Raw genomic sequence first — 16,509 nt, forward strand, 5'->3', positions numbered from 1 at the left:
GCGCAAAGTGACGTCGTGTTTCGACAACAATTCGACGCAGGTGCATGCACAATGCTGGAGCGACGTTCGACCTTGTGTTCCCCATCGTGCGGCGGCATCGTTTTGACGGGAGCTCCACGAGACACGCTGAACTTTACGCCTCGAATCATTCATTGAACAAAAGTGCACACTTCGTCATCGAGACCATGGAGCATTAAGATGCCTGCCACGACCGCCACGATCGCTGAAGGATCGTGATGAGGTTCATGTCTGTTTCATCGTCGGGATGTGCTGTTACGGGCGGCAGAATGTGGATTTCGTGGCCGAGGGTCGCCTTGTCGGGGCGGACGGCCAGTCCCTGGAATGCCGTAAAAGTTGTCTCTGCAAAGACCAACGGCACAAGCGCAGGCATTTCCACCGAGCCACAGTCCACTCGGTCGAGCAGTTGAACTGCTTCAAACAGAGTCACGACAAGGGCCGTGCTGCAGTAGAGCGTGACATCGTATTCGGACGAGATGTGCCGTCGAGAAATGGACTGGGCAGCAGCAACGAGCGTATCGGCGGTGAATTTCGTCGCGTCTACTGTGCGCAAAGCAGTCGCAATAGCTTCCTGCCACGTCGGGTGGCGCTTGAACAGCTCCATGCCGTCGATCTCTGCAGCAGCCTTCGGGAAGTCTTCGAGAAAGAGCCTACGATTGACAACGTCACCCTCATGCCATCCAAAGCCCGCACGCACCACCCAAGACATTCCACGTCGACCTTGTTGAATGCATAGCGGACCATGTCGAGCTCAGCGGCAGTGAGTGAAGCCACGCTGGTTCGAACAAGATCCAACACCCGGGTTACAATGCGACGGAATTCGGGGTCGTCGGATGTAGCTGCGTCCTGCCAGGTACACGGAGTCTTCGCTGCGATAGTTTCAAGATGGCGGCGAAGTGCGCCAAGGACATCGCCAGTCGAGGGTTGTAGCCGGCGGATGGCAAACTATGACCCAGTCACCAAAAACTCTTAATGATGCGTCGTGATGGCTTACTCGATTCAGAGTGGCCGTCTTCATCGAGTGGATCTTGTGCTTGAGTGGCGTGACGCGGATGTCGGCGCCGGTGGCTTCCAGGACATGCAAGCTTGCCTGGAGCCGAAGGAGTAGACCACAACTACGAAAACACACGAGCAGCAGTTCACGCTACAGCACCAAGGAACGGCATGCAAGTGCGTACGATGTCCAGGCTAACCAGGTTGCATGAGCGACAGCGGAAGACGTCGAGCGGGAGCGAAGCAACTACTTACCAGGGAGATCGCGGTGTTTGGTGGAAAAGTTGCCCGAGACCGCGGCGGTCGCGATGCCGTGGACCACGACAGGGTTCATCGTCGTCATGATGTGAGGATTGTATACGAGTTCGCGACACAAGAGGACGTCGCCGTCGCCGCATGTGGTTTCAATTTGCTCAAGCGTCATGTGGACAAGGGCGGGCATGACTCCCGGCGATATCCTTGCGGCAGGTCGCGGTGGCATCCCATGGTCAAAGCACGTTGTGACCGCTTGTCCCATCCAGGGCCGCCCGGCTCGTTCCAGTGAAACCGTCTATGCGTTCCACCTCAATACGCGCGTCGCAGCAGGCGGCACACGGCGACCATCGATCGACTGGCCCGCCGGCCGCGTTGTGCTACAGTACCGTGTGTGCTGAGATGCTGCCATAATCGGTCTCGACAGAGAATGCCCCTCCAATACTGCAGACTCTGTTCGTCCAGCACGACGCCACCACCCGCTTATCCCTCTCCTCCGCCCTTGCAGCACGGGCGTAACCCCTCGAATCCAGTGAGTTCACCCACGGCGGTCGGCCACATTGGCCAGGACTCCATGCAATGCGCGATGCGAAATCGTTCCGGCCAGGTACTGCCTATACAAATTTCAAGATCAACGACACAAAGACACGGTTGGGACAAAGACTCGACATTTTTGAGAAGGTTCCGTGGATCGTGCACTTCGCAACGATGCCGACGCTGCTGAGCCCTGCTGCCGCGTCCAAGTGGACAGACAACCAGCAAACCCTGCAGGAAGTCGTCGAGAAGGACGCGCAAGAGATGCGTATGGTCGAGCAGATGACGACGCTCGTGGCGATCGACAACCAGCTCGCGCATTGCCATGCCTCCCGCCCGGTCACGCAGGACGAAGTCGAGCGCACGATTGCGTGGTTGCAGCAACACCAGGACAAAAAGTCGACGGATTTCATTCACACACTGCTGCACTGGATCAAAGATCGCGACGACGAGAATGGCGAGTCGCCGGCGTCGTTGCCGTTGACGTGGGCCACGACGACGCTGAGCTTTTCGTGGGAAGAACGGAGCTTTGGCGTGTTGAACGCCCCGTTGATCGTGGACATGCTGCACGCGCGACGGCTACTCTTGTCCGGGGGCCTCTTGCATGCGTCGGAGGCGGACAAGATTGAATTCTCCAAGTGGTTTGAGGAGTTTCTGGATCACCTGACGTTCTGCGACGTCCTCAAGCAGCGGCTGCTCCACGACAAGGGGCAGATGACGAACAAAGCCATCAAGGTTGCGACGCAGTACCACCGCGTGCAAAAGTGCTACGACGAGTCGTTGTGGGTGCCCACGGGTGCGCCGTACTCGGACAAGGTGCTGGAATGCATGGACGAAGCCGAACGAGTGCTGCGGGACGAGGAGAAGGCTGTGGCCGAGGCCAACCTGGTCGTCATGACGCCGTCGTTGGAAACGGAAGCGTTCAGCAACCTGTTTACGCACATCCGAGCGGACGCGGAGGAAGGCACGTTCGTCGCCAAGTTGGTGGCGTGGATGCAGCATGCGCTTCCAGACGACGACTTCGAAGCCATCTACTCGTTCTTCCAGCACGATGTCAAAGCCAGCCTCGCGGGCGAATGGATCCAAGAATACGCTGAACACATGCATCGACTCGACCCGTTCGACGTCGACTTCCACTACTCGGTTGTGTATCCCCGGTCCCGGGCCGACATCGTCGACTCGGCCGCCGCGCTCTGTAATTAATGGTTATGTACAATTCTTTCTTGCGGCGCTTCATGGAGCAGTGTCTTGCATGAAGCGGGCGCTCCTCTCGTTGCCATCATCTTGAAGGTAGGCAGGGACACACGAAGCCATGCGTTTAGGCAAAATAACTTAGTATTTACTCACACCCGTCGCTTCCCGAACGAGGAAGCGATGCTCCTGCCTGCTCTTCGATGGCGTCTACCGCGACTACGTCGCTCGTTCGTCTGTCCGCTACTGCTGCACGGGTGGCGGTTGGACTTGGCAGCCGCTGCTGGCGGTGGCGGCAGCAGCAGCAGCAGCTTGTTTCTGCTGTTGTTGCTCGACCAGTCGCCGGATTTCAGTGCACCGCGGGACCTGGCACTCGTTGATCGGTTTCGTGCATTGCTTGGCATGCGCGCTCAAGAGACCAACGATGCGCTTGCACAACTGGCATGGCCCGACCTTGCGTGCCTCACACGTCGCGCCGTGCTTTAACATGGCCCGCATGCGATTGCAGTTGGTGTACGTACATGCGTCGCTGAGTTTGCACAGACTTGCATGCTCGAGCTGGACAAGGAGCTGCGGATCCACATTGTGAATGCGTTGTTGTTGGTGCTGGGCGGACGCTGCGCCAGCGGCAGCAGCAGACGAGTTGGATGAACCAGAAAGCGATGTTGCCGAAGGAGCCGCAACAACAGCTGCGGAAGACGGTGCAGCCACGGCACCACTTGCAGTTGCCGCGTCGTTGGCACCATTCGTTTGCGAACTTGCAATGGTCGCAGGACCAGCAGGTGATTTTGCGACAGGGGTAATGGTGGTGGTGGCACGTGGAGAGGGCATCGGAACCTGTGCAATCGCAGCAGTTGTAGCAGCGCCTTCGTCGACTGCCGACGACATGTCTGGTTTGGCCTTCTTGGTTGCACCACCTCCTCCACCGGCCCCCTTTCCCTTTCCTTTCTTCGGCCCTGGTCGTTTCTTGGCGTTCTTCTTGCGGCTGGACGACGCACTGTCGAGAAGCAGGTTGGACCCATCCATGTTGTTGTGTTGGTCAATTTCGGCCGACGTCTTGTGTTTGGGCTGGGGAATCGACACAATCTGGAACGGGTGCAGAGGATGTTCGTGCTTGGTCTTGGCTCGGCACCCTTCGCACAAGTTAAAGTTGATGCAAATCGAACAGTTCCAACGCTTGCCAGACGTGAGCGTCATATTGCACTTGTGGCATGAAAACGTAAACCCGGTCGTGCCTTGGTTAAACAAGTGGTACAACACCATCATGGACGAGTGCTTTGACCGTCGAATTTGGTCAAACTGGCAGTGGTTGTTCTGGCAGTACATGAGGAACGCTTCGCGGGTGTCGAAGATTTCGCACGGCATGAGTTCGTCCGTGTCTGGCTCGAGCGCCAGGTCCGCGCGGGATGACTCTCCTTCGAGTAACAACGAGCTCACGGAGCTTGTCAAACTCAGCTCATACTTGACGTCCAAAACATCGTGACCGGCGTAGTTGAACGTAGATGGGTCGCTGTTTGCAGCTTGGATAGCCGCATAAATGTCCTGAGCTTTCTTCGCCCCGACGACCGATGCTTCGACACGCGATTGAATGTTGTTCTTGCTGCTGTCGTAGCACGATGCGCAGTAGTAGTGCTGGTAATGTCGCGGCAACATCGATGTCTTGACGGCGGCCGTTTTGGCTTTCTTCAGCGCCTCGATCACGTCGTTCACGGGGTCGGGCGTAGGCACGAGCGTCTTCAGGGTCCAGTACGGTCGGTTGATTACACTGGCATTGCACTTGTGGCACCGGGGATGCAAATCCACGACAAAAAAGTCTTCCTTTTGTGGCTCCAAGATTGCTTTCAGTTTTTGCATGATCGGGTCCAAATTGACTTCGCCCTTGTTTTTGCTCGAATGTTTGCCGCTGACGCTGACCACCGCCAGTGGGTCCACAGTGTCCGCCTGTGTCGGAACCGCAGCGGCACCAATTGCAGCATTCGGATCACCGTCGCTGCTGCTCTTGCGATGGCTGGATTTGCTCGAAGTACTCGGCTTTGCCTTCTCCTCTACTTGTTTGATCAAATCTTCGGCTAGGCGCGGCCAGTAATCGCCTTCAAAATACGGCAGTTCCAGCGCCGTTTTGCGCTTCATGTAGTATTCCGCGTACAAGTTGCTGATGTTGTAGACTAGACCTTCCTTCTTTGCGCCTTGGAGAAGCTTGCTGTACCAAGACCGCAGGCGGGCCGCCTTCGGAATCTTTTGATTTTCCGGCTTGCAGAAAAAGATGTAATCGTCGCCTTTCAGCGGCGGACACGACCAAATGTGTGCAGTGTGGTACCCGCGAATCTTGGCGTCTTCGAGAAAGCCCAAAATCACTTGCTGATGCATGAGCACTCGAAATTTCTTGGGCTGAAAGTACGCGACCGAATCCAAGTACGACACGTACACACGACCGCGATTTGGCTCGGCACATGTGTCGCCGTACTCTTGCACGTACAGCGTAAAGATCAATACGTCGACGCCATCCAGCTCTTGAAACACGCAAATACATCGCGACCGATACGTCAAGTCAAACTTGTCCTTTTTTTCCCTTTTCACGACCGCCGTGGACACTGTGGCTTTCGCATCGGCACCTTCAACCTTGACCTTCTTGACTGACGCGTCGCCGTTGTTTTTGGTGCGCTTGACACCTTGAGACGTCCCGTCACCCGGCTTGATGAATTCTTTCGCGACAAAGAGCTTTGACATGCGCGGTTTGATCTGGACTTGCTTGTCCACACTTAGCACTTCCCGAATCGTGACTGCGAATGAAGGAGGAGGCGTCGCTGTCTTGGGATGGAGCGCGCTTGACCCGTCGCTCTCGAGGTTGCCCAGAGAGTTCAAGCGCGCCAGTTCTTCACCCTGCGCTTTCGCCAATGCATCGACAACGCGTTTTTCAATGCGCGCGGCCATTCGCGTCACTGGAAGGCGCTTCGCTTGCAGTGGAAACTTGGTCTGTGGGATCTGGCCCGATTGCCGTGTCTTGATCGTGCAAAACGGGCACACAAACAATTCTTGCTCGCCCGAAATTGCGTGGTTGCGCTCGTTGAAAAGACCGCAAATTTGATGGTACCACAGTTTGCACGTGTCACACGCGACCCACGGCTCTTCGGCAACTTCGCTGTTTTTCTTTTTCAACAACATCGCCTTGGTGAGCGGAGGGTCGTTGGTGGCGGGACTTGACGACACAGGAAGCAGGGACATGTCCAACGGACCGTCTTTCATCTGCTTGTAGCAGCTCGAACACCAGTGGTATTCACCGCGGGGGTCACTGTAATAATGCGTGTGGCGGCGGATGCGACCGGTGCACGGCCCGCTGCAAAACAACATGCACGGGGCAAACTTGAACGAGTCGCCACCGCACAACTGACACATTTCTTCACGCCGTTGTTCGCATCTACTCTTGAGTTCCGATTCGAGCTGTTCCTTGAGTGCCAGCAATGCTGTTTCAAACTGCACGAGCAACTGCTTGGCGGCTTGGTTGAATTTGTTGGTGCTGCTGTTGTAAGCAATGCAATTCTCAAACGTGAGCCGCACGTCGGACGCAAACGACTCGACACTCACGTAGTGCTCGCTCTCGAGACGCTTTTTGATGGTACCGAGGTCCATGGGACACTTGATCACTTCCAAGTAGTCGGGAATGTTCCATTGAATCGGGTCCACGGGGGTGTTGAACGCCCACCCATGTTCAGTCTCCATGACCGCCGTCAGCAGCGGCATCAACCGGTTTTTGAGCTCCACCATCGAAATGTGGCCGCAAAAGTTGAACCGAAGCGACTTGATATGCTCGTCCAACTGCGCTTCGGTCATAGAATCAAGATACGAAAAGTCTTGCTCGTTGTTCAGGACGTTGGTCGGTGAACTGGCGGGCATGACGGTCGGGATCTTGAATTCCGGTTCCATCTTGATCGTCGAGCCGTTGTTTGGAATTTGGGATTGCACTGGTTTGACTCCGTTGTTTCCCAGTTTGCTTTGTTGCCGCTCCTTGGCTTTTTCCGCCTTGAGTTTGCGAATCTCCTTTTTCTCTTTGTCCGAAGCTGGTGGTTTCTTTATGGCATTCGGAGCGCCAGCGACGTTTGGTTGGGGGTTTGCGTCGTTCTTCTTGGCCTTTCCCTCCGTCTTGATTGTCTTTCCAGTCGCTTGCACCGGGGTACCAGCCAACACCCCAGTGGTACCGACCGCAGCTGCTTTGGTTTTTGCTTTCGGCTTGGCCGGTACCTTTGTTGGTGGCACAGTAGCTCCACCGGCTGCCATCAAATTCGATGGCGGTCCCAATGGCTGTTCCTGTTTCACCCCCGAAGGAGCGGTGGCTGCCTGCGTCAAAGGTTGCCCCATCAAGTGTATCGACTGCGGCGGCTTCATGTCACCAATCGACTGTGGTTGTGGTGCCATCATGCCAAGGGCTCCCGTGCCACCTTGCTGCATCGGAAGCGAAATCGGGACGGTGGTCATTTGACGGATCAACACCTTCACATCGTTAGGACACGACGACGCGAGCTGTTGAAGTTCCTGGGGGTTGGTTTTCGTCGAGTCAATGATCTTGATGGCGTGGCGCACTGGCACACACACACCGCAGTCTGGTTTTTGGCACTGCTTGAAGTGGGACAGCACATATCGCGAGCTGATGCAGTGGTCCACCGTGCACTGCGACTGGCGGCATTCGCAAATGTGTTTCCACAGCACCTTCATGTCCACACAATAAGCCATCGGACACAATGGCGCTGCACACGTTGACGCGTGTCGAAGCATGCACAGCCGATCTTGCTGCCGACGGAGGACAAACGCTTGCCCGGTTGGATTCTGCGTTCGAATCGCACTGCATACGTAGCATTGCATGTCTCGGCACTTGCGGTAGTGCGACAGCAGCTGACGCGTCGACTTACACCCGATCGTGTTGCACTCGGCATCAGAACAGTTGGAGACGTGCGTCAAGAGGACTTTGACTTTGGCGCAAAAGGGCTCTTCGCACGGATTGCTTTGACACGTGCGCGCGTGTTTGAGTTGAATCAATCGCTTTCGAAACTCTTCGCGGCGTTGCTTGGGGGTGACCTCCCCAGCGAGGCCGGGCGGCATTGAAAGTGCAACCCCCCCGCCTGGGACAGTGGATGGTACTGCGGACGCCGCCGATGTCGGGCCAGCAGTCGTCGTAGCGGGCGGTTGCGCGAGGTGCGTGGTAGCCGCCGTGGTGCTGGCTGTGTTGTTGACTTGGTTGATTTTGGCTGCCGCATTCAACTGCATATGGTGAAGCTGCTGCATCTGCTGCAGTTTTTGGAGTTGGAGCTGCTGCATTTGCATTTGCTGGAGCTGTTGCAACTGCAGTTGCGGGTGCACGTAGGGGGCATTGCCATTTAGGAGGTTCATTCCGTACGGAACGCCTCGGTTCTGCATCATACCCATGTTCAGCATGTTTATCGGCATGTTGATCATGTTGGCGTTCGCGGTAGTCGCAACCGTCGTGTTTTCGAGTTCCGACGCTGGCATTTCCAATGGCTGGTCGCTTATGCTGCCGGCCATTTCGTCGGCCTCCCGCTCCAGTTCCTCCAAAATGTTGGACGAAGGCGCCGGTGCCGCAGGATTACTACCCGTTCCTGAGGCTGGAGTCGAAACGGCACCAGGTTGGGGAGGCTGAACTTTGTTGAGCATTTGCATTTGTGCTTGGAATTGTGCCTGTTGCAGTTGCATCTGGGTCTGCATAGCCTGCGTATGTGCCGCTTTGAGTTGCGCTGCTTGCGCGGCCGTGGCGGACGCGGGAGGAGCCTTGAGACCGGCAGATGGTAGGGCGGCGGGAGCTGCAGCAGAAGCTGAAACACCTGGTGGCGCTTTCATCGGACCAGCTGTGGTGGTGGTGGTAGTGGTGGCGGCGACGGCAGTGGCTGTGGTGTCTGAGCTGGATGTACCCTGCGCCTGCTTGAGTTGTGCCTCCTGTTGCCGCCGTCTGGATGTGTCCAGAGCATGCTGCAGTCGCACTTTCAGCGTCGTCAGATTGCTGTATTCTTCCTTGGACGATGAGTTCATGTACAAGGTGTGTTCTAAGCGCCGAGCAATCTCTCGTGGGTTGTAGCTATTCGAAGCCGGTCGATTGGCACTCTTCATGATCAAACTCAGTCTAGAAGACACCCATGATGAGGCAAAGGTTGTAGAGCTTAAGATCGAGTGCATTGCTTACATGATGCGCGCAATGTGTTGTCGAGCTGACCGATCGTTCTCCTTGTTTCGCCATTCGTCGTTAGACCCATTGGTCTTGGCCGCGCCTTCCGACGATTCCTTGGCGTTCCCTAAGTCGGCTGGAGGTGCAATCGCAGTGGTTGGGACAGGAGTTGCGGTTGGGGTTGCGGATGCGATGGTAGTGGTGGCGGTGGCGATTGCAGTTGGATTTGCAGATGTGGTTGGTGGGACTGTAGTCGTCGCTGCAGGGGGGATAGCCGTGGCGGCATTGGGAGTTGAGGTCGACACGGTGGCCTCAGAGGTTGGTGTTGGATTCACGATGAGGTTGGGAGGGGGTTGCAAGCCCGTGTTGATCAATTGCTGATGCAGCATCAACAATGTGAACATTCACAGTACGGCTGACAACGGTTGCACACGTACTGTGTTCATTAGTTGATGTGGATGAATGTGTCGCTGCTGTATTTGCGGCGGTGGATGTGGAAAGCCCTGTCGACGTTATACACTTGTGAGACTTTTATGCGAACACAGGAACACCTTTCACAGACAAGCAGGGATGACAGGGGCTGGAACAAATTTCAAAAAAGTATGGCCTTTCCGAAGTCGTCGTGGACGGTCACCACAGGAAAGCTCGTCCCAACAATAGGAACTCACGCATTGAATGCAAGCATGACTTACCTTGACTGTGGTGGACGTTTCCAGGGACTATGACAGCAATATTGACGGTCCTTCGTGGTGTGGTCGAGGGAACGTCTGCGTTTGGTGGATGCTGATGGAAGGTCGACCTGTCTGAGGGCCAAGTCTGTTTCAGCTTGACGTGTCGACACAAAAGCAGCTCCAATTTCTTCTCGAGAATTGACCCTTGCGACAAGCTTTTCTTGCTGTCGTTCGGCGTGGGCGTGCTTGAGGTGGACGAGTCTCGACGAAGTGGCGGCGGCGCGGCTCCCTCACTCGTCCTTCCCAGTAGTAATACTCGAGTTTTTGGTCAAAAAACTCCACTAGCCAAACACCAAAACGAAACGACCCCCTCTAATTCGGCCTCTGATTGGACGAAAATAAGAATCATCATAATCTAATTGGCCATAATAGAACACTTTGTAAATTCTACTGGCTAAAATTCCCCGCTCGACCACCTTGTAGTCGCGAGATCATTCTCTCACCTTTCACGCCACAATCCCTCGGTGCAGACGCCCGTGGGCAATTTGAGAGTGCCCCAGCTATCGATCGACGACGCCGTACGCACGACGGCTTGCCCTCATGACCTCGTCAGTTCCAAGCCCCTCTCGAGCTTGCGAGAATTGCGTCCAGTGGAGCGCCAGCATATGCGCGGATCTAAGGCCTTCAATCCATCGTTCGGAACGCATGGCGTATTATAAGAGATTTGTCCAAGTATTGCAACGACTTGCAGTTTCCTCGTGTTGGGTAAAGCCTAGCCAGCAGCGGTCAACAACCCGAGGTTAATACACTGCTGTAGGAATTGTATTGAATGTTAGAGGTTTATCCCTGAAATCCTTCTAAACTAAATTCGTTTTAAAATGAATTTCCACAAAATAACATGTTTCACAGTTGACGTTTGCGGGCGTGTGCAAGGGGTTCATCGGTTAGCACATGCGGCTTGTGCGGTGGTTGGCGGGAGTCCTAACATCAGCTGTGCTTGGCACGGCTCTGGAACTGAGTAACCCTGTTCAGCGCGGAGGGGGTGATGTGACGTTCATATTTACTGGTGTCGAAGACAAGTCTCCCGTGTTGAAATCAATCCAAAACGCAGCTACGCTAAGAACCATTGCGGCCGACGTTCCACTGGTACACCGAGTCAACGTGGACGACGCCAGCGTTTCCGAGTTCATGCTGGATGGCGAATTGGCCTTGCCAGGACTATACAAGCTGCTTGTGCAGGATGGAAAAGCCAGCAGAGTGTTTCACGCGGCGTTGACCACAAAGGTATTTGTGGCCCATGCAACCATTCACGGCGCAAAAGTCGAATTTGGGTCATCGTTGTCGGCAATTCCAACCCTGAAACCACGCGACAAGTTTTCGATCGAAGTTGGGTTGCAGGATGCATACACGTTCAAGCCCATGGTGGCCCATCAAGCAGTCCTCCGCTTCACCAACACAGAATCGTCCGTAGATGCAACTTTCCCGCTCGAGTCCACAACCGACAGCACCATGCAAGCTGCTGTCACTGTCGATGCTTCCCTTCTGTCAGGTCTCTACGGCGTGCAGTTGATCGTTGGAGACGTCCAGTTTGAGGTATACTGTCCTCGCAACTCGGTGTCTTCTCTGACGCAAAATTCGCAGAATGCTATCGAGTGGAATTTAGGTCAAGTCGCGCTTGATATTCCACCAGCCCCGCCTGCGCCATCACCGCCTCTCTACACGACATCGCTCTTGCATGAGAGCGACGTCACGCTGCATGCGTTGCCAGAGATCACACATGCGATGCGACCTCCTGCTGCGAGACCCAGAGAAGTTGTGTCATACGTCTTCACAGTGCTCGTCCTGGTGCCGCTCGTCGTTTTCGTTCTGTGGGCGCTTCGCACTCAATCGCTGGCGAACGTCCCCTCGACATTTGGTGGTGTCGTGGTGACGATAGGGTTTTTTGCGTCCGTGTTGGCGGTGCTGGGGCTCTATGGCCTGTTCTGGTTGCAGCTCACCATGTTCGCAGTGCTGACCTACCTGGCAGTCCTGGGGCCAGTCGTGATCGCCACGGGGCACTTGGCGCTGCATGCTGTCATGGCAGGCAGACCCGAGGCATCCAACTCGACGAATAAACCCAAGTGCGATTGATTTTTTTGTTAAAATTGACCGGGAAACAGTTGTACTGCTTATTCGAAGACGAACATGAGCGAATGTGAGTTACCCTGTTGTGGCGGGATGGATTACCCGCTCCGGCTGCGACTGCGCTTGTGCTTTTTCTTGGAGCTTTTCTTCGAACTCTTCTTGCTCCTCTTCCGTTCTTTCGACACGGACCGATCCGCCCGCTTCCTTTTGTGGGACGATCGCGATCGCGACCGCGACGGCGAGCGGTGGTGGCGCCGCGCCGCATCGCTGTCTGGCGTCTGGAATTGAGCGCGCTCGAGCTCTACGCGTGGCCAAGTGGGTCAAACAAAGCGAGACGCATGACGCGTGAGGCGTCGAAACGTACCCGACGCTTCCACGGCCTTGCGGGTTTTCGTCAACGACTCCATCTTCTTTTGCAATTTCTGCATGTATTGTTGAAACGCAACCTCGGCACCGTCGTCCAGCGCGCGATACGCACTGCGGTGCTGGATTTCCGCGCGCGCATCCTCCCAAGTCGTCGTCAAGTGGTCCGAACGAAAATAATACTCCATCAGCATCTCCTCGAACGCGTCGACCTTTTTCAGCCGTTCTGCTTCCATGCTACGTTGAAAAACTCGAATGAGGGATGGCAGGTTTCCGATTTGTCGGCGTACCGCTGGTATCGCTCCAGTTCCTTGGCATGAGCGGCGTCAAACCACTCGGCGACCGACGCCGGCACCGTTGCTTCGTCCAAAAGCGACGAGAGGAACGCTTGCCGTGGCGACGCACCGGACTCATTGTCCCTGTCGCGGACAAACTTTTCCACCGTCGGCCGAATGTGCTGCAAAAACAACGTCAATGTTGAATTGTACTTGACCACAAACTCGGCATCTGCGACCACGTGTTTCAACCAGGACCTGCAGTTTTGTGTTTATATCTTCCTTGAAAGTCTCGTTCGCACGTACCTTTCATCGCGCAGTGCGTCGTGGAGCCGATCCATGACCGACTCGAAAATGTCTCGCGGCAGTCCGCTGTGCAGCTTCTTCAGCTCGCAGTACGTTGGGTTGGCTTCGTAGCCGCTCCAGCAGTCGCGCCACCGCGATGCCGTCGTCAGGCGCTTTGCTTTTACCTACGTTCACATCGCCATGAGGGTCCTTTTCGCAGCGTGAAAGCCAACGTCACTCAAACCTCGTCATTCAGAAATGCCTTGAACGTGGCGGCCAACTCGTCCTCCTTTTCCCGCAGCCGCTGACGTTCCTCGCGCTTTTTCAACTCTTCTTCTCGGCGAAGGTCGTCCATGTATTCATTGAACCAGTCTTGAACATCGGCGCGATGCAAGTTGAGCGCCTTGATGGAGTCGACTTCGAGGAGCTTGTCGCGTACTTCGTGAAACTTGGTTGTGGCGTTTAGCGCCAAGCCATGCTGAGACGGATCCCGAAGCGTCGCGAGAAATGTGCGGCGGTGGGCATCGCGCTGTTGGCGCTTGAATTCGCGTTCGTTGCGACCCAAGTCCGCAATGTACGTGGAGAACAAGTCGCGGCGCTCGGCGTCGTCCTCGACGTCATTCCACCGGTCGTCTGTGACGAGTCCAAGCGATTTGTCCAAGAGATCGGGCCACCGAGTTTGCGACGTCACGCGGTCGTTCCCCGCGAGCAACTTGAGGAAGTTCTCGCGAGCAATCTTTTGTTTGCGCCGCTTCTCGACGTTCAGTTCGTTCGCGAGTTGTGTCGTAAACTCGGCAAACGCCTGCTTCTTCTCCCCGACGGTGTTCAGCACCTTCCAAGCAGGCGCGTTGATCAAGAGCTTGGTTGATTCGTTCCACTTCATCTTGGGCTGGATGCCAGCCGACTTCAGCAGTGCTTTGAACGTTGCGACTTTCTCAGCTTGCGTCATTTTCTTGTACGTTTCTTCAATGTCCTCAACAGGCTGCGCGGGGGTAGACTCGACTTCAGATGATGGAGCAGGATCGACCGGTTTCGACTCGGCAGCAGGAGACACGGCGGGAGGCGAGGAGGATGGTTCTTCCTTTGTCGTCGTGTTTTTATTGTCCGTCTGCTCCTTTGATACACTTCGTTGCTGCAACGGATCGAATAGCTTCTTCACGTCGGCGCGGGCCTTCTCCACGCGAAATTCCTCTGGTGCTTCCCACACGCATTGCTGAGTGACGTTGTTGTGGTAGTAAGGCTTGCCCGTGTCGTCGTCTATGTACTCGGTCCAGTTCGCATACGTCACGGGCACGTCAGGTGGCTGTTGCTGCACGGTTGGGTTGTTATTCGGTTGAGACATCAATGAATCACCTGAACAACTGACGGTGGCGGCGCGGCGGCGGCGGCGACGAGGTTACTCGAACAAATTCTAACCACCGCTCCTTTCAACCCGTCCCGTTAAGTACGGTGTTTGATGTACCATTAGTACAAACTGGATCCCCAAAAAGTACTAACTTACGCTTAGTCAACGGAACCCTCCGAAACCGGACTGGGAATGTAGAGATCAACGAATCAAATCGCGAAGATGTCGAGCGTGGACAAGAATCCAGCTTTACAAATGTATTGACATCATTGCATTATTGTTTGTCACATGCATATATCAAGTACAAAAGCGACCGACGAGGATGTGACTCCTTCAAGGATCGTAAAGACATGACGGATGTGGAGTTTCTAGGAGCTCATAACTCAATCATAATCTCATTCTACAATATACATCGCCTCGCACAGTTCCTACCTACCCCGCTTCCTCCAGCGCCGAGCAGTTGCTACATTTGGTAGCACTCCTTGGTTTAAAAAAAGTCTCTGGCTGCCCCTTGCCCCTTGGTGTCCGGTTGTGTGGTCGTGAACTTTGGCATCACGCAATCCTCCATGGGTTGGGCTGGACTTAATCTCTTCGGAGTTGTTCCGCAATTGTTGTAAGGAGTTTAGTGTGCGGTTCATGCGCTCAGCCTTGCCGTTTTGATGCTGGCGGTGCGGAACACTGGGCTCGTGGTGGATCCCAAAGGCTTCGAGGTACTCTTGGAAATTGTCGTTGACAAACTCAGTGCCGTTGTCCGAGTGGAACGTGGTCACGTAGATGCCGGTTTGGTTTTCGGGTCACGCGTGGAAATGTTGCAAGCTGGCCAGAACTTCATCGACCGATTTGGTCTTGAGTGGGTAGACGGCCGTGTAGTTGGAGTGCGCTTCGGTGTAGGCCACAAAGTACTTGCAGCATACAAGAACGAAGCATTATTCAAACGTAAGACAAGAACAGACAAGTTTATCATCAAGTACGGAACCTACTTTCTCCGTTCAAAAGATCAAGTCTGGAAGCTTTGTGTCCCTAAAGATGACAACTTTCGAGCAGAGATTATCTACCAAGCATATGATGCTAGTATTGCAGCTCATCCCGGAACACGGCGCACTGCACTTAGCGTCGCCCAATGGTACTATTGGGATGCAATGATGAAAGACTTAAAGTTATACTTGGCAACCTGTGAAACAAAAAAAAAACAAAAAAACATGTAGCATAAAGATAATTTGTTATTTTAAGAAATTTATAAGTAGTTTGCGATCGAATGGCAAAATGATTCCAATTCAAGCCCCGGAAGAATGTTGGCACATGATATCAGCCGATTGGATTACAGGCCTGCTATGTCGAAATCATGCGATGCGATTTTGGTAGTAGTAGAAAAGTTATCGAAACGAGCAAAGTACATTCCAACAACCACGAAGGCCGACAATCCGAAACCGCCCAGTTGTTCTTTGATCACGTTGTCAGACACCCCGGATAACCAAGTGTCATTATCAGTGATCGAGACCCCAAGTTTAGAAGAAACGATTGGAAAACCTTGATGGAAATCATGAACTTCGCCAAGCCATGACCAAAGCCGGTCGAAGACAAGTCGATGGAGCAACCGAAAGTCAGGACCGCACCTTAGAAAACGCTCTCCGATGCCAAGTCTCATATCTTGGAGACGATTGGGTTGATCATTTACCAACCATCGAATATGCCCACCAAGGTCTCGTACAATTATATCATGGGTTAACGCCGCTTCAAGTCGATGCCGACAGAACTCTTCGAAATCCTGTTACAGACAACATCTTGCCGAGAAACGACTTCGCTCAGAACTTCTCAGAAAATCGTAAGGAAATCCTGTAAATGGCTCAAGACAACTTAATCAAGGCTCAAGCAAGACAAAACGAATATTATGACCGCAAACGATCAAGTCCTGCATTCAAATTGGACGACGAAGTAATATTTGCAACGAGAAACTTGCCGCTCAAGCATGCTCAACAACTCAACGAGACCGAACGACCTAAACCAGTGCCACGATTCATGGGCCCATTTCGAATTGTCGAAGTCATCAACGATAACGCAATGCAACTCAAACTTCCCGAGCCCATGTCGCGTTTGCATGACGTATTCAACGTAGACCGACGCAAGCATTACAAGCACAATGATCCCAAGTTTGCATCACCGATTCCCAAAGCAACACCCGTTATCCTCGACGATACTACCGACGACGAACTTACATGTTGAGAATTTCCTAAATAAAAGAACGTTCAACCGCCAACTCGGGTTCTTAGTCAAATGGTATGGACAACCTGAAAG

At 54.2% G+C, this 16,509-nt stretch overlaps 5 protein-coding genes across 8 annotated transcripts; 2 read left to right on the forward strand and 3 right to left on the reverse strand.

The window, feature by feature from the left end:
• Positions 1-49: 49 nt before the first annotated feature.
• On the reverse strand, positions 50-1,682 carry H310_02413. Of its 2 annotated transcripts, XM_008865913.1 has the most exons (6): positions 1,653-1,682; positions 1,267-1,561; positions 1,197-1,206; positions 1,013-1,133; positions 716-963; positions 50-668 (listed from the first exon to the last, which is right to left on the reverse strand). In XM_008865913.1, exons 2-6 carry the CDS (start codon positions 1,526-1,528, stop codon positions 194-196), a joined length of 1,116 nt encoding a protein of 371 aa, XP_008864135.1. In that variant the 5' UTR covers positions 1,529-1,561; positions 1,653-1,682; the 3' UTR covers positions 50-193. The 2 variants fall into 2 exon arrangements, with proteins under 2 accessions (XP_008864135.1, XP_008864134.1); XM_008865912.1 differs by having other exon boundaries at positions 1,267-1,682.
• A 221-nt stretch (positions 1,683-1,903) lies between these two features.
• Positions 1,904-3,075, forward strand: H310_02414 (hypothetical protein). The gene has a single exon (XM_008865914.1). The coding sequence runs from the start codon at positions 1,972-1,974 to the stop codon at positions 2,998-3,000; it is 1,029 nt and encodes a 342-aa protein (XP_008864136.1). The 5' UTR covers positions 1,904-1,971; the 3' UTR covers positions 3,001-3,075.
• Positions 3,076-3,107: 32 nt separating this feature from the next.
• On the reverse strand, positions 3,108-10,152 carry H310_02415. 2 transcript variants are annotated; one of them, XM_008865916.1, is made up of 4 exons: positions 9,847-10,152; positions 9,592-9,657; positions 9,173-9,531; positions 3,108-9,112 (listed from the first exon to the last, which is right to left on the reverse strand). In XM_008865916.1, exons 2-4 carry the CDS (start codon positions 9,598-9,600, stop codon positions 3,232-3,234), a joined length of 6,249 nt encoding a protein of 2,082 aa, XP_008864138.1. In that variant the 5' UTR covers positions 9,601-9,657; positions 9,847-10,152; the 3' UTR covers positions 3,108-3,231. The 2 variants fall into 2 exon arrangements, with proteins under 2 accessions (XP_008864138.1, XP_008864137.1); XM_008865915.1 differs by lacking the exons at positions 9,592-9,657; positions 9,847-10,152 and having other exon boundaries at positions 3,115-9,112; positions 9,173-9,588.
• A 583-nt stretch (positions 10,153-10,735) lies between these two features.
• On the forward strand, positions 10,736-12,071 carry H310_02416 (hypothetical protein). Its single transcript, XM_008865917.1, has 2 exons — positions 10,736-11,418; positions 11,467-12,071. Exons 1-2 carry the CDS (start codon positions 10,777-10,779, stop codon positions 11,953-11,955), a joined length of 1,131 nt encoding a protein of 376 aa, XP_008864139.1. The 5' UTR covers positions 10,736-10,776; the 3' UTR covers positions 11,956-12,071.
• H310_02417 lies at positions 10,745-14,296 on the reverse strand. 2 transcript variants are annotated; one of them, XM_008865919.1, is made up of 6 exons: positions 14,226-14,296; positions 13,117-14,175; positions 12,894-13,057; positions 12,603-12,845; positions 12,314-12,549; positions 10,745-12,250 (listed from the first exon to the last, which is right to left on the reverse strand). In XM_008865919.1, the coding sequence occupies exons 2-6, from the start codon at positions 13,819-13,821 to the stop codon at positions 12,048-12,050; spliced, it is 1,551 nt and encodes a 516-aa protein (XP_008864141.1). In that variant the 5' UTR covers positions 13,822-14,175; positions 14,226-14,296; the 3' UTR covers positions 10,745-12,047. The 2 variants fall into 2 exon arrangements, with proteins under 2 accessions (XP_008864141.1, XP_008864140.1); XM_008865918.1 differs by having other exon boundaries at positions 13,117-14,296.
• Between the last annotated feature and the right edge of the window lie 2,213 nt (positions 14,297-16,509).

The sequence above is a fragment of the Aphanomyces invadans genome (genome assembly GCF_000520115.1).
Source record: "Aphanomyces invadans strain NJM9701 unplaced genomic scaffold supercont1.3, whole genome shotgun sequence".
Taxonomy (NCBI): domain Eukaryota; phylum Oomycota; class Saprolegniomycetes; order Saprolegniales; family Verrucalvaceae; genus Aphanomyces; species Aphanomyces invadans.